Below are 16,613 nucleotides of genomic sequence, written 5' to 3' on the forward strand. Positions count from 1 at the left end.
CTTTTGTGGCCACAGAACCCGGCCACAGACCACCAAGACTTAGCTCAAGATTTAAATCATAACATTTCTTCTTTGCGGACCCCCTGGAATGACATTGCCGGGGGGGGAGTAGTCCACAGACCACAAGTTGAGAACCACTGGACTATGTTCTCTCTTACCTGACTGTTCCCTTTGTCATCCCTCCCCAGGTCATTCCCACATACAATTACAGGGACCTAGAATCCTGGTGTAGATACTGGGCAAAACTGGGTTATTTTTCTAGCGAAGGGGAGGGGATGAATGGGGAGATTAGGAGGAAGGCAATCAGTGCTGGAACTGAATTTGGACATCAAGCACTGACTTTGCTTCCTTGGTTCTTTTCAGAAATGAAAAGGGTTGCTAACTTCGGTGAACATGGTGCTCCAGCTGAAAATGAGGGGAGGGGAGGGAAGCTACTCCCCTTGTAGTGGACCTGTTTCTAAACCAAATAATGTTTTCCAATGCTTAGAAGTTTCTACTTTCCCTGAAGGCTGAGCTTGTCCAGAGGAGCATAGGAGAAGAAGGACTCCATTTTCATTTGTGCTATTCTTTAAACATTGGCGATTTAGAACTGGGCTGTTTGGTTTGCACAACACTGATACACATCAATTGTTAACAAGTAGTGCCTGGCACCAAACTGTGAGACTTTCCACTCTATCGTAAGATAAGAGTTGCCATGCCCAGCTCTCTCTTGAACACAGCAGATGAGGTACCTGCCCACTTTTCCTGAGAAGGTCTATCACAAATGGATGAAGAAATCAGGAGAAGCCTCTGGTTCTCCTTTGGACCTTAAGTGATTGGGTCGGTTAACACAGGGCTTTTCAACCTTTTCACCCATTGTACCACTTTTAGGATATGGCAACATCCGAGTACCACCAGTTGCCTAGCAAGGTGTCAAAAACTTGATGACCCAAAAAAAAGGAAAAAAGGAAAAAAGTGATAAAGTACAGGTAGTCCTCGACTTACAACAGTTCGCTTAGTGACTGTTCGAAGTTACAATGGCACTGAAAAAAGTGCCCCCCAAGCCACAGCCCAGCAAGACACCCAGCCTGCCCGCCTGGCTGCGCTCTTCCTCCTGTCCGAGGTTTTCATTGTTGTGAGCATTTCTGTTGAGGATTGGCAGCGGGGGTGGGGTGGGGGGTGTTTGGTTTTTATTCCCCCCGTCTGCTGGGTGGTTGCAACAGGTTTTGGTCACTTCACATGACCCTGGGACACTGTGACTGTCATAAATATGAATCAGTTGCCACACATCTGAATGTCAATCACAAGACCCTGGAGATGCTGCAACATTCCAGCTGACTGGCGCTTCTTCTGGGCTCAGCAGAAGCCCCAGGATCAGTGCTGCTTTCCAGCTGATTGGTGATTCTTCAGGGCTCAGCAGAAGCACCAGGATCAGCGCCGAGCTCCAGATGGATCCTGGCACTGATCCTGGCACTTCCGCTGAGCCCTGACAGCCCTGCAGCTCCAGCCGTCTCTCGCTCAGGCTTGTGCGGTGCTGCCACCGGTTCAGATCATTCACCTCCCCTGCTACCACTTTTCTAGGATGGTCACGTACCACCTGCCAGGTGCCAATGTACCACAGGTGGTACCCGTACCACTGGTTGAAAAGCCCTGGGTTAACATGCCCATCATTCCTCAGGGGCTTTCAGGAAGCCAATTCCAAAATCCAGAGTTCTGGAGAGAAAAGACAGGAGTGAGATTTTCACTCAGCAACAGAGGAAATTTATTCTATAAGAAGTTTGCCCTTCATATTTTCTAACGTTCTACAATCTGGCCCTTTAAACATGGCGAGCAAAATGGCACACAATGGTTGCATCCTAGTTTTTTGAAGGAGATCGTGGTGACATCACAAGCAGTTTTCCTTTTCAATTCCTTTCCTAAGGATTCTCCCATATGAAGCTCGCTTCATTCCTAACAGTTGCTAGGAATGAGGACAGGACAAGGAACAATGGATGGAAGCCTATCAAGGAGGGATGCAACATAGAACTAAGGAGAAATTTCCTGACAGTGAGAACAATTAATCAGTGGAAGGATTTGCCTCCAGACGTTGTGGGTGCTCCATCACTAGAAGTTTTAAAGAAAAGATTGGGCAGCTGTTTGCCTGGAATCGTGTAGGGTTTGTTGCCTGAACAAGGAGTTGGACTGGAAGACCTCCAAGGTCCTTCCCAGCTCTATTGTTCTGTTATTTAGAAGGAAGGAAGGAAGGAAGGAAGGAAGGAAGGAAGGAAGGAAGGAAGGAAGGAAGGAAGGAAGGAAGGAAGGAAGGAAGGAAAGAAAGAAAGAAGGAAGGAAAGAAGGAAGAAAGGAAGGAAAGAAGGAAGGAAGGAAGGAAGGAAGGAAAAAAGAAAAGAACGAAGGAAAGAAGGAAAGAAGGAAAGAAGGAAGAAAAGAAGAAAAGAAGAAAGAAAGGAAGGAAGGAAGGAAGGAAAGAAGGAAAGAAGGAAGGAAGAAAAGAAAAGAAGAAAGGAAGAAAGGAAGGAAGGAAAGAAAGAAAGAAAGAAGGAAAGAAGGAAGGAAGGAAGGAAGGAAGGAAGGAAGGAAAGAAGGAAGGAAGGAAAGAAAGAAGGAAAGAAGGCCCCTTCTCAGAGGTGTGATGTAATTATTCCCTTTTATTCCTCTGCTCACTATATTCATCTCTTCCAAAACCCTTCTCCAAAGATTGTTCATCTCAGACCTACATAAGGCAGTGTAACATTTGATTTGAGAGCTAAACCAAATAGATTATGCACAGGAAAAACAAGGGTATAATGGAAATAAAATATATTTTAAAAATGTGCCATGCGCATAACTGCAACTGAAAAGAAGGTTCAGAACAGTCACTACCAAACTATTGTATTTTTAAGGGTGCCACCATCCAGCCAGTAGACGCCTCCTTGTACCCTTGGTTTATGATTAACAAATATTTCAATAGTCCACACCTCAGAAAATGGTTTTGGCTGAACTAATTGTACAGGTAGCCAGAGAACTGTTAGGGATATCTGATAATGGACGAAGGAGTCAACTCTTTGTTGACTGGCTTGGCTGATAAGTAGAAGTCAAAGCCCGTATCCCACAAGCTCCATTTTGAATTCGCTCTTTCCCAGGGAAGCATCTTCTGTTTCTTATCCTGCGCGTGAAAATGCTAGTGACCATGCTGAGGATCTTGGCCACTCTGACAGCACTTCTAGGTAAGGCTTATACGATTTGGCAGCCGAATTCAAAACGAGGGAAAAATGATGGAAAATGAATGTGTTTTAAAACATTCAACTCTGAACATGAATGTGATATTCGGGGATGCAGAAAAGTTGAGGATGGACGTTCAAAGGTTACCTCCTTCGGTGATTCTAGTTTGGAACCTTCCCAGTTCTCCAATGTGTCTATAGTTTTATTCCTTTATTTCTGGAAGCTGTTGGAATTCCGCTTGGCTAGCAGGATTCTGGTGGGGACGGTACCTTTCTAGGCTAGGCGCCTTCTCTTCTGGGCTTTGAATGATCCTAAAAAGATGCTTGTCTTCCAGAATCTTAGACGTTCATGCCACTCTGATTTTGTTCTGAATGTTGGGGTTTATTGAGTAATAATGTTTATTGCATGTTTCACATGGTTTTTTTAAAAAATGGTTTATGCATGTTTTAAGAAATGGGCTCTTAATGTGTCAGCCCAACTGCTTACTAGGTAGGGAAGTGATCTGGGAAGGAAAAAATATATATAAATTCAACTTTTGGTTGCAGGAACTGAGTATGGCTAGTCTAGAGAAAGGAAGATCGAGGGGTGACATGATAGCAGTCTTCCAGAATCTCAGGGGGTTTCCACAAAGAAGAGGGAGTCAAGCTATTCTCCAAAGCACCAGAAGGCAGGAAAAGAAGCAATGGATGGAAACTAATCAAGGAGAGAAGCAACCTAGATCTAAGGAGAAATTTCTTAATGGTGAGAACAATCAACCAATGGAATGGCTTCCCTTCAGAGGTTGTGGGTGCCCCAACACTGAAGGCTTTCAGAAGAGACTAGATAGCCACATAATAATAATAATAATAATAATAATAATAATAATAATAATAATAATAATAATAATAATGATGATGATGATGATGATGATGATGATGATGATGATGATGATGATGATGATGATGATGATGATGATGGAAGGGACCTTGGAGGTCATCTAGTCCAACCCCCTGCTCAGGCAGGAAACCCTACACCATTTCGGACAAATGGCTGTCCAGTCTCTTCTTAAAAACTTCCAGTGTTGGAGCATTCACCGCTTCTGGAGGCAGGTTATTCCACTGGTTAATTGTTCTCACTGTCAGGAAGTTTCTCCTTAGTTCTAGGTTGCTTCTCTCCTTGATCAGTTTCCATCCGTTGCTTCTTGTCCTGCCTTCAGGCGCTTTGGAAAATAGCTTGACTCCCTCTTCTTTGTGGCAGCCCCTGAGATACTGGAAGACTGCTATCATGTCCCCCCTCGTTTTTTTCTTTATTAAACTTGATCAGGGGGCTAGATCTCCAAGGTGCCTTCCAGCTCTGTTCTGATTGATTGAACTAAGAAGAAGGTTAGAAATTTTCCCACGTGAGGTCAAATTGTGTGGACAATGGGCTGAAACTGAATTGGGGCAGATGGAGGTTCTGAGGGCCACCCTTGGAGAAGATACAGCCCCTCATTCTGGCACATCATCTTGGAAGAAATGCAAGTGAGGATGTTTCTGGATCCCTGGTCTCCAAGACAGAGGTTGTGATCAAGAGTGGCTTATCAGCTTTGGTTATTCTTTCAATTCCATCCTCTACAGAAAGAAAATTACCTCAATTACCCCTTGCCTGTGGTGTAAAAAGTGCAGATTTCCAAACTTGACTCCTCTTATGTGCTCTGCATGGAGCTGAGCCTGGATCTAGTCCAGAGAATTCATTTAGAGATCCCAGGTTGATCTTTTCAGATGTATCCACCCTGTTGGAAAGAAAAGGGTGTTGCTGTATATATGAATGGTCTTGAAAGCAGGCATTTAGCCAGAGCAAAGTTTAGTGAGCAAGCTTCTAACCTGGACAGAAAGAAAGGGTGAATTAAAAAAATATAAGAAGGGGTAGGAAACAGATGGATCTTGGTTCCTATTGTTTCCATCATTCTAGCAGATAGAACCCCTGAGATTTTGGAGAAGGAAGGAAGGAAGGAAGGAAAGAAAGAAAGAAAGAAAGAAAGAAAGAGGAAGGGGGAAGGAAAGAAAGAAAGAAAGAAGAGGGAGGGAGGGAAGGAGGAAAGAAAGAAAGAAAGAAAGAAGGAAGGAAGGAAGGAAGGAAGGAAGGAAGGAAGGAAGGAAGGAAGGATCAAGATGAAGCTAACATTTGGAGACTCCAAAAACAGGCAGAATGAAAGAAAGAAAGGAAATTAAACCTCCAACTCTTGCTACACTCCATAGATGTCTGCAGGGTGTGGTCAAAAAACTTTAGATGGTAGCCACAAATGGTGCAATCAAAGTTCCATAATTTTTTGGGTGTGTCAGGTGTGCAACATACCATTGTGGCCGGCATAACGGTATTTTAGACACTCACTGGATCTTCTGCTCCATTCCACTGTTTCTTGCCATTGATAGCCTGAAAAGTGCCACTATTACCTTAGTCATGTCGGGAGCACCAAAGCCCTTCCAGGTTGAAAGGATTGAACCGTGGCATCAGGGGGGTGCCCATTTGGGGGCTCCTTTCATGTCCCTCTTAAGCTGCCCACCGAAGTGGTATCTATCTATCTATCTATTTGCAATCACCCACTTTCAAACTGCTGGGTTGGCAGGAGCTGGAGGTGTATGACGGGAGCTCACCCCATTCCGCAACAGCAACAGGGTCTCAAAAGAGGAAGGGGGAAGGAAAGAAAGAAAGAAGAGGGAGGGAAGGAGGGAAAAAAGAAAGAAAGAAAGAGGAAGGGGAAAGGAAAGAAAGAAAGAAGAGGGAGGGAGAGAGGGAAGGAGGAAAGAAGCCTGCCGATCATCAGCCCAGTATCCTAAACTCGTGAGCCAACATGCTCTCCAAAAAGTGCTATAGAGGCAGGCTGGATTCACACAACATGTCAAGCCACACCCAAAAAGAGAGACAATGAAAAGCAGGCTCAGTATGTTTTGCAAATGAAGCTTTAACAGATAGAGAAGACTCACCAAGAGATGGCTTCTGAACCAAATACAAAGAGACGGGATCCCTCTTTCTACCCTCTCCATTCACTTAAACCATGTAAACTACATCCTAACGGCCACAGGATCCATCTTGCTCTAATTTGGGATCAGGTCTGATCTGCAGATGGCCCAGTTCCTTGAAACCTATTTCTTCCTGGCTTGCTGAGTTGATAGGTATAAATTATCCACTGATTTTTTTTTAGAGTAGGCCAATAATTTTTGCTATTAATCTTTGGTTTCTTAACGATTCTTTAATATCTCTCCTTTTAATCTACATCATCCTGCAAATTGGCGAGAGTTCTTGCTACTTGGCTGTATGCTAAGACTGATTATTTGATAGTGAATTCTTGATCTCAGCTTTCCCCATCAGATCTCTTCAGATGTTTTTGACCACAGTTTCTCTAATTGTGTTATGTACAAAAAAAAAAAAAATATTCTCAGGTCCTGAAGAGTCATAAATGAACACTGCAGACGTGTGTGGGGTGGCAAACATTTTTTTTAAAACCACATTTTTCACTATTACGTGTAAAAATGAGCTTGTAAATTTGTGGTTTGAAATGAAAAGCAGCAATGTCAAGAGGAAAACCCAAGTTCTCACTCGGCTTGGACCAGCCATTGCATCCATCTATTATGATCACACCGTCCTCTCTGTATTTTAATTTATATGCATGTTTATCGCTGTTATTAATTTGAAAAAAAAAGAAGCATGAAACTTGGATAATGTTGGTTTTGATGTTGGGCCGAGATGTATGGTCTGACCCAGAATAACCGAGCTGGAAGGAACCTCAGAGGTCTTTTAGTCCAACCCTCTGCACAAGTGGGAGACCCTTATACCATTCCAGGCAAATGTCTGTCTAATCACTTCTTGAAAATCCTGAAGACTTCCAAGGCTGATTCTGATTCCAGAGCACCTCAGACTCTATTACATCATCATCATCATCATCATCATCATCATCAGTCTGGATAGTGGACATGACAGTGTCTGGAGACAGCAGAATGGAAGAGAAAGAACTGGAGAAGATAACAAAATACAAAGACCTACAAATAGAAATAGAAAAACTGTGGCAAAGGCAAGCAAGGGCAGTACCAATAATAATAAAGCCTTGGGTGCAATCCCAAAACCACTGGAGCACCAGTTGAACACCATCATTGGCACTGACAAATTCGCCATTAGTCAATTGCAAAAGGCGGCCTTACTAGGAACCGCTTCCATCCTGCGACGATATCTGTAATGCCATCAAACATCCACATCTGCCTATCTCAGGTCCTTGGTAAGGATTCGATAGGTAGACAAAATGCCAAATCCAATCTGAACATCTGGCTGACTGTGCGATGATCCATAATAATAATAATAATAATAATAATAATAATAATAATAATAATAATAATAATAATAATAATAATAATAATAATAATAATAATAATAATAATAATAAGTTGGAAGGGACCTTGGAAGTCATCTAGTCCAACTCCCTGCTCAGGCAGGAACCCCAACACCATTTCAGACAAATGGCTGTCCAGTCTCTTCTTAAAAACTTCCAGTGTTGGAGCATTCACCACTTCTGGAGGCAGGTTGTTCCACTGGTCAATTGTTCTAACTGTCAGGAAATTTCTCCTTAGTTCTAGGTTGCTTCTCTCCTTGATGAGTTTCCATCCATTGCTTCTTGTCCTGCCTCTAGATGCTAATGCAACTTTAATACGAGAGTTCGTAAATATATCTTTACGACTAAACATAAATGCTATGATTCTATCATTGAATGCTGCTGCAGGGTCTCCTAACTTCAACAGCTTTAGGCTGTGTGGACTTCAACTCCCAGAATTCCCCAGCCAGACAGTGTACATTCTGGGAGTTGAAGTCCACACATCTTCAAGTTGTTACGGTTGAGAAAATTTGGTTTGTTGTACCATGCAAACAAACTCTACCCTTCCAGGTACACACTGCAAGAAGCCATGGTTTGGTTTAACCCCAACTGGTCAGCTAAGGATTTTCCATAGTATACTATAGTATAGTGTAGTGTAGTGTAGTGTAGTATAATAATATAGTATAGTATAGTATAGTATAGTAGTGTAGTGTAGTGTAGTGTAGTGTAGTGTAGTGTAGTGTAGTGTAGTGTAGTGTAGTGTAGTGTAATGTAGTATAATGCCGCCCTGAGTCCCATGGGGAGAAGGGCGGCATATAAATCCTAAAAATAAAAATAAAATAATAAATAATAATATAATATAATATAGTATAGTATAGTGTAGTGTAGTGTAGTATAATAATATAATATAATATAATATAATATAATATAATATAGTATAGTATAGTATAGTATAGTATAGTATAGTATAGTATAGTATAGTACAGTACAGTACAGTACAGTACAGTACAGTACAGTACAGTAGTGTAGTGTAGTGTAGTGTAGTGTAGTGTAGTGTAGTATAGTATAATATAGTATAAAACCCATAAACCAAAGGGTTCTGTTAAGGCTCATCTACTGGGGGAACCCAACCTACCAGTCACTTAGCTACTTGAGTATTAAGTCAGTGCTTCAAATACTGACCACAGTGGCACAAGGAGAGAGTTAGTAACTGCTCATTTTCCTTCCACCCTCTCCCCTAACATTAGCAGAAAGGATAACTGACAAATTTGGGATTTTGCAGAGGGCTTCCCTTGCTATCCCTTTTCCTCCTCTTTGATCTCAGTTGGGCCATTCTAGAAGACGCAAAGATTCCTCTAGAGTTGCACTTAACTTCTAGGGACTCCACTGAGTTTTGTGTTACTGCTTTTCAGAAAAAAGAACAGGGCTTTCCAATATCTGACCACAGAGTTTCCATCTGCTGTTTCATTTGGCCTTGATCGTGAGATTATTCAGTTGACTTTCGTTATCTAAATCCTCCCACTGCTCAAGTGTACTTACTGGCAGGGCCCTGCATAACAGTGGTTAAGTTTGTTTTTGCATCTCACAAGGCAAGACTCAGACGACATCTGCATACAGGTAGTCCCCGACGTACGACAGTTCATTTAGTGACCGCTCAAAATTACGATGGCACTGAGAAAAGTGGCATTAACATTTTTCAACGTAGGACCGCTGCAGCACCCCCACTGATTATGTGATCCAAATTCAGATGCTTGGCAACTGGTTCATATTTATGATGGTCGCAGCGTCCCGGGGTCATATATCCCCTTTTGCGACCTTCTGACAAGCCAAGTCAATGGGGAAGCCAGATTCACTGAACAACCGAGTTACTAACTTATCAACTGCAGTGATTCACTTAACAACTGTGGCAAGAAAGGGGCAAAATTCACTGAATGCTTAACAAATGTCTCCCTTAACAACAGAAATTTTAGACTCAACTGTGGTCGTAAGTTGAGGGTTACCTGTATTTTCTAGAGCAGCATTCCTATCTGACATTAATTCATAAAAGTAAAGCCTTTTTTGAATTGAATGGGAATTGAACTTAATTCCTATTGACTTCATCTAGTCCAACCTCCTGCTCAGGCAGGAAACCCTATACCATTTTGGACAAATGGCTGTCCAGTTTCTTCTTAAAAACTTCCAGTGTTGGCGCATTCACCGCTTCTGAAGGCAGATTATTCCACTGGTTAATTGTTCTAACAGTCAGAAAGTTTCTCCTTAGTTCTAGGTTGCTTCTCTCTTTGGTTAGTTTCCACTCGCTGAATCCCTTGATGCCCTCATCTGTTTTTTTCCATCTCTTCTATGAACGTGGTCCCCGGATTTTCTTTTTAAATACATGGCTAGGAAGATAATGGCTATAATTATTCCATCAGGTTGGCATATAATCCAAAATACCTGCATTTGGTTGAGGCGCTTCAACTGGCCAAGGAGCCAGAGATTGCTTTCTGAGACAGAGGTTGGAAAGGGGTGACATTTCAGTTCCTGAATACAACTAGACACTTGGTTGATTTTTGTCCTAATGGATTGATTTTCCACAGGTCTTGTGAAGGGTGTGATTGTGATCATGCCAAAGAATGCCACGAATACAACAGTTGGTGCCAACATCACCCTTCCTTGCATGTATAATACAGCAACGACTCCTGATATGATTCAATGGAATTTTTATGGCAATGATCTGCAAACTCCTGGAGTAAGACATTAAGCTTTTATTTCAAACTTGAACTGTTACTTATTGCCTGGTTAAGATTGTTTTGAATTCAGAATGCTATGAGGAACACAATCTAAACTTTGGTAATGTTTCATGACCAAACTAGATAACATCCTCAGTGCACTGATGATTTTTATCTAGTTTGGTAATGAAACATTTGCAAGAAAACCACCAAGCTCAGAGAACACCAAGGACCCCACAGCTCAGCTCTGAGTTACAAATATTCTCTTCTTTGGTACAATCTAAAGTTATTGTAATTCAGTAGGAGGGTCTCCACTGAGTTTAAAGTCAAATAAGTGTTTTTATTTACAAGGAGAGACTAGAGGTGTACTTCAGCAGAGAAGTAATGAGACCAAAGTAATCCTATTGCCTTTACTTGATTCTTTAAACTGATCCATTTTAAGCCAGCAGAGAAGTAAGCAGTCTTGGCTTCTAAAGGCTCTCTTGTTTGCTTTTATGCTTTGAATGCTAAAAACTTTAAAGTTGGGAGGTACTATCAAATATTCTTCATCAATTAATATCCCTTCACCAGGGCAGAATCTATTATATATATATTATTTGATTGCCCAACTTAATCCTTAATCCTAAATCAATCTTTTTCAATTGTGTGTCCTTTGGGATTTGTTGAACAGATATGACATACATTTCCATGATTTTTTAGTCATGGACCATACTGGCTGAGAATTGTGAAAGTTGTATTCTATTATAGCTGGCAGCTCTCCAGGTAGGAATAGCTGGACTACATAAACAGAGAAATATTTGTCCCCTGTTCTTTAGTTATGAGGACAACACATCAGATCTTCTCTGGCTATTCTCTATGTTAGAAATTCTATTTATATAAAGCACCACACAGAGCAAACAAAGAGTACAGTCACCATGTGCTTTACTGCTCAACTATCTAACTGAAACAGGAAACTCTACTTAGAACAAAAGAGCAGAGAGTATATATACCATAGATCCAGACTTGTATATGCTACCATCTACTGGCTGAATACTACAGTACTATAGTTGTTGCATAGAAATACATTCCAACGATGAATTCCAACACCTTACTTCCTAATCGTTGGCTTTGCTGATAGTTGAGTAAGGGTGGCATTTTTTTTTATTAGTGCCTATTTTTGCTGCATACTAGTAAAAATTCATTCATTCATTTATTTTTATCCCACCTTTATTATTTTTACAAATAATTCAAGGTGGCAAACATATCCAGCATACATTTTCAATGGGTCTTTCTCCTCTTATGTTCTCCAACAGCCCTGTTGGGTTGAGAGAGGGACTGGCGAAATGTCACCCAGTTGGCTTTCATGGCTAAGATGGGACTTGAACTCACGGTTTCCCACTTTCCAGCCTGGCGCCTTAACGTAGAACTCTAGTATTGACAACTGCCTCTACAAGATGGGCAGAATTAAAATCCCAGGAGAGGAAGTTAAAATAAACAGCAGTCCCGAGACTGAGAGCTGCAATCCTGGAGCCCTGATCATGAACTCTGAATGGTGACTTTAGGGCCCAAAAGGAGATGGGGCAACCCTAAAATGAAACTCCATATTGCTCACATTAAAAAGAAAAGAGTGCTGTGTGTTTTTTTTAAAAATCCAAGTCACCAACTCATAGACTAGCACATTTCTACTCAAATGCAGCCATCAACATGCCTTTATAGGGGTGAAAAGTCCACCAGTCACTGTGGAAAGACTGTGTCTATCACAGATACACGGGGAAGATGTAGCGAGATTCACAAGGTAAGAACATGAAATCTGTAAGAATAATACAATTGTTTGGGATTTCTAATGTGCTCTTTATACAGGTAGTCCTTGACTTACGACTGTAATTGAGCTTGGTCATCAGGGTCATGAGCCGTAATGGTTCTAAAGTGGCTCACCCCTGTGACCAACCCGATTTTATGACCTTTTTTCCAGTGGCCGTTACGCAAACATTGCAGTTCTTAAGCCCAGCGTTCACTGTGGGTTGGTTTTGCTGAAAACAAGAAGTAAATGCCGGTTATAAGCAAAACTATCATAAAATGCAATGATATGAACCAGGGATGCTGTAAACCGCTGCTTGTTGCTGCGTGTTCAACACATTTTGATGACCACAGGTGCTCATTGGAATTTTGGAACTGGTCATAAGTCAAGGTCTATCTGTACATTTTTGTTAAAACCTCAGGTGAGTTTCTGGAATTCAGTTCTTCACATTCTCTTCTAAAAATAATGATGTTCCCTAGTTGGTTAATGAAATGTCTTCAAGCTCAGAGAGCACCAAAGACCCCCCAGTCCCCCTACTTCTTGTCCCATCTCCTCTTCCTCCTCCCCCTTTTTCACTCCACAAACCCCACTCCTTTCTAGCACTGATGATGTTACCTTGTTTGGGTAATGAAACGTCTGCAAGAAAACAAGAAAGTTCAGAGAGCACCAAGGAGCCCCTCCTCCTCCTCCTCCTCTTCTTCTTCTCCTCCTCCTCCTCCTCCTCCTCCTCTTAGTTAAGTCCATCCTCTTTGGCAGAAATGACAGCTATAATTCCCATAGCCAGGATTTTTTTTTCTTATGCTTCCTTACAGAATCTTTCTAGTTCAGCAATATTTTTTAGATCTCCTTGCATGCATTAGGTGCCAGAGATCTCCTCCGCAGATTTTTAATAATTAAGTTGGGGATGGTGAAGGCCATTCTAAATGCTTTTATCTGCTTTTTTTTCCTGTAAATACTTCATAATTAACCTGGAACTACGGTTTTGGACCTTAATCTTGCTGAAGCATCTCAGGAAACCTAAGGATATTTCTGCATTAAATGAAATCTAGTTAACTCGTTGATCAGTGACGTACGCAGCACCAATGTACAGTTATGTTATGTTATGTTATGTTATGTTAATTTAATTTGTATACCGCCCTTCTCCCATAGGACTCAGGTGGAATTCTAATATATGTATTTTACTGTTTTGTGACCTGACCTGGCAGTTTTGTGAACTGACCTTTTTTTTTTTTTTCAGGCAGGATCAAAATCGGGAGGAAAACAAATAACCTCATTTTTTTTTCTTACACCACCAATCTGATGAATGTTAAATTCTGTTTCACAGATTTATATTTGGCAGTCTGGCAAATCTTATTACCTTGGACAGTTTAAGGGCAAAAGTCAAGTAGCAAACAGCACGGGAAATGCAAGCCTTTCCATCTTCAACATGCAGCCCTCAGACACAGGGGTGTATAGGTGTTCAGTGTACAATTTCAAGGATGGTACCGCAAGTGAAGGTGAAAAATCAGTGTCGGTCAGCGTGCTAGGTACCTATTTCTTTTTCTTCTTTAGTGTGTTTCTGTCCTCGTCACCTGCTACGTTGAATTAAAGGTTCAGTGATTGGGTTCCACCTCAAGCTAAGCCAAAATGTTTTGCATTCTGTTCTGGCTTAGCATATTGAATATAAGAGCCATGGTAGCACAGTGGTTAGAATGCAGTATTGCAGGCAAACTCTGCCCACAGCCTGGAGTTTGATCCTGACCGGCTCAAGGTTGACTCATCCTTCCGAGGTTGGTAAAATGAGGACCCAGATTGTTGGGGGCAATGTGCTGACTCCGTAAGCCGCTGTAAAGCACCATGAAGCAGTGTACAAATCTAAGTCCTAAGTGTTCACTCACTATGGTTGATCAACCACTGTTTATGGCTTAATATAGTGTGTAAGCCTGGTTAGCCAACAAGCTATGGCTTAAGATGGTATGTGACCCAGTCTATAGATGTATATTTGAGCTTCTGGTTAAACTATCAACAGAGTTCATATCTTGCATTGAGCCATATATGTGTCTATCAGATTTGACAAAGTGTATTGTGTGAACTTGTTTCACTGAGGTTTATTAAACAAACCATGATGTAATGTCATAGGTGAGTCATTTTGTAAAATCAAATCTTGAGTGCAGACAAATAGTACAGTGTTCGCATCTATGCAATTGGCCAAACTTGTGGCTTACTGTGTTGTGTGACCCAACCAAATTATGGTTCATGTTATATAAATGCAGCTGGTTGTGATTTATACATTAAATCATGGTTTAACAAAGAACAGCTTGGTCCAAGATGTGACTGTAGTCAATGTATGCTTCCTGCTCAGGATTCCTCTCGGCTCTCCTGCCATCCAAGGAAGGCTATTTCCATTTTTCTTCTAAGCATTCCAGAATTATTAAGACTTTTTTGATCTTGTAGAATTATGTCTTTTTCTTGAGTAAGTGTTACCTCCTTTCACAGTTGGCAATTCTGGGTGTTAAAACCCACATATCTTAAAAGTTGCCAAGTTTGAAAGTTGCTAGTCTCTAACCACTGCTGATATATTTAAAACCTCATTTCTGGAGAATTACTAAAGTATAAGAAGAGCCGTCTCGCAATTTGAGAAGCAGGTGCCCAATGCATCATAAAGGCACCAGACTGGAAAAAGAGTCTCCTAGAGCAGCAGTCTCCAAACTTTTTGGCACCAGGGACCAGTTTCGTGGAAGATTATTTTTCCATGGACTGGAGACAGGGAGGAGGAGCGTGCAATCTAGATCCCACGCATGCGTGGTTTCGCTCATCTTCAGCTGTGCAGCTCGGTTCCTAATAGGACACAGCCTGGTACCAGTCCACGGCCCAGGGGTTGGAACCCCTGCTCTAGAACAGTGTTCCCCAACCTTTCCTGGAGGGGAGAGTGGGAAAGGGAGGGGCAGGTGCATGTGCACGCATGGACATCCGTAGCTTGTGCAAGTGGGACTGAGAGCACTCATGATGGTCACGTGAGGCCCTGAGCGCCTGCGATGCTTGCACGAATTGGGCCACAAGCACCCGCAATCCTTGCATGAGTGAGGTGATGCTCACGAGTGGGGCTGTGCGTATGCACAACGCGCGCACCAGCCAGCCACTCACGCGGCCCAGTTTCAAATAGGCCACGGACTGGCAGTGGGCCATGGCTCACAGGTTGGGGACCCCGGCCCTAGAATACAACACAATGAAAAAAAGAGAGAAAGATAATTTCAATTTCACTGCTTTGCCTGCTGTTTTGTATTCCAGTTCCTCCTTCGCAGCCCCTCTGCAGTTTTGGCTCAAGCCATCATTCTGATGTTGAAATTGGCCACTTGATCACTTTAGCCTGCGTTTCGGAAGCCGGTCTGCCAAAGCCAGCCTACAAATGGTACCGACTAACTGGAGATAAAGCGCAGCCTGTCACTGAGACATACAGTGAGTAGCTTTCTCCTTCCAGTTCCTATGGAAAGGCTGAGATGCAACAATTCAGCATCTTTTTTTTTTGCATCTTGGTGACCAGAATTGGACACAATATTCCAAAGGTGGCCTCATCGCTTTTGTGGCATTGTTGAGGCCACACTTGGAATTCTGTGTCCAGTTCTGGTCACTACGATACAAAAAGATTTGACACTCTAGAACTTGATGATTAGGGGACTGGAGGCTAAAACATACAATGAACAGTTGCAGGAACTAGATATGTCTAGTCTAACGAAGAGAAGTAAGGGGTGTTATGACAGCAATTTTCCAGTATTTGAGGGGCTGTCATAGAGAAGAGGAAGTTACTGTGTTTCCCCATAAATAAGACCAGGTCTTATATTAACTTTTGCTCCAAAAGACGCATTAAGGCTTATTTTCCAGTTAAGTCTTATTTTCGGAGAAATACGGTACTAAATGCGTCCATCTGGCTGACGATCTTAACTGGGGCTTATTTTGTGAATAGGGGCTTATATTACAAGCACCCTGAAAAATCACGTTAGGGTTTATTTTCCGCTTAGGTCTTATTTGGAGGGGGGAAACAGGGGTAATACAAGCTTTCAAACTTACATTAATATACTCTACAATAAAGTAGAATTCCTGAAATCTCTGCAGGGTCTGTTCCTTGACTCAGCCCACCTTAAGAAGCTTGAGACTTCCCACCTTCCAAAATTATTATGAATAAATGTATATTAGGGGACTGGAGGTTAAAACATATGAGGAACGGTTGCTGGAACTGGGTATGTCTAGTTTAACGAAGAGAAGGACGAGGGGGGAACATGACAGCAGCGTTCCAATATCTCAGGGGCTGCCCCAAAGAAGAGGGAGTCAAGCTCTTCTCCAAAGCGCCTGAAGGCAGGACAAGAAGCAACGGGTGGAAACTAATCAAGGAGAGAAGCAACCTGGAACTAAGGAGAAACTTCCTGACAGTTAGAACAATTAACCAGTGGAACAACTTGCCTCCAGAAGCGGTGAATGCACCAACACTGGAAGTTTTTAAGAAGAAACTGGACAGCCATTTGTCCGAAATGGTATAGGGTTTCCTGCCTGAGCAGGGGGTTGGACTAGATGACCTCCAAGGTCCCTTCCAACTTTATTATTATTATTATTATTATTATTATTATTATTATTATTATTATTATTATTATTATTATTA

General features: G+C 41.9%; 2 protein-coding genes across 2 annotated transcripts in view; one reads left to right on the plus strand and one right to left on the minus strand.

The window, feature by feature from the left end:
• GAB3 (GRB2 associated binding protein 3) overlaps positions 1 to 5,600 on the minus strand; it is a 125,696-nt gene extending 120,096 nt beyond the window's left edge. Inside the window, exon 1 of the mRNA XM_029287381.1 lies at positions 5,592 to 5,600. Within this exon, the coding sequence (XP_029143214.1) occupies positions 5,592 to 5,600 (9 nt within the window). The remainder of the gene's footprint in view (positions 1 to 5,591) is intronic.
• Positions 5,601 to 11,875: 6,275 nt separating this feature from the next.
• Positions 11,876 to 16,613, plus strand: part of VSIG1 (V-set and immunoglobulin domain containing 1) — a 13,076-nt gene continuing 8,338 nt past the window's right edge. The window contains exons 1-3 of the mRNA XM_015832424.2: positions 11,876 to 11,980; positions 13,308 to 13,509; positions 15,251 to 15,418. Of these exons, the coding sequence (XP_015687910.2) occupies positions 11,876 to 11,980; positions 13,308 to 13,509; positions 15,251 to 15,418 (475 nt within the window). The remainder of the gene's footprint in view (positions 11,981 to 13,307; positions 13,510 to 15,250; positions 15,419 to 16,613) is intronic.

Source organism: Protobothrops mucrosquamatus, unplaced genomic scaffold, assembly GCF_001527695.2.
Source record: "Protobothrops mucrosquamatus isolate PMUCROS unplaced genomic scaffold, P.Mucros_1.0 scaffold_25, whole genome shotgun sequence".
NCBI classification, from domain to species: domain Eukaryota; kingdom Metazoa; phylum Chordata; class Lepidosauria; order Squamata; family Viperidae; genus Protobothrops; species Protobothrops mucrosquamatus.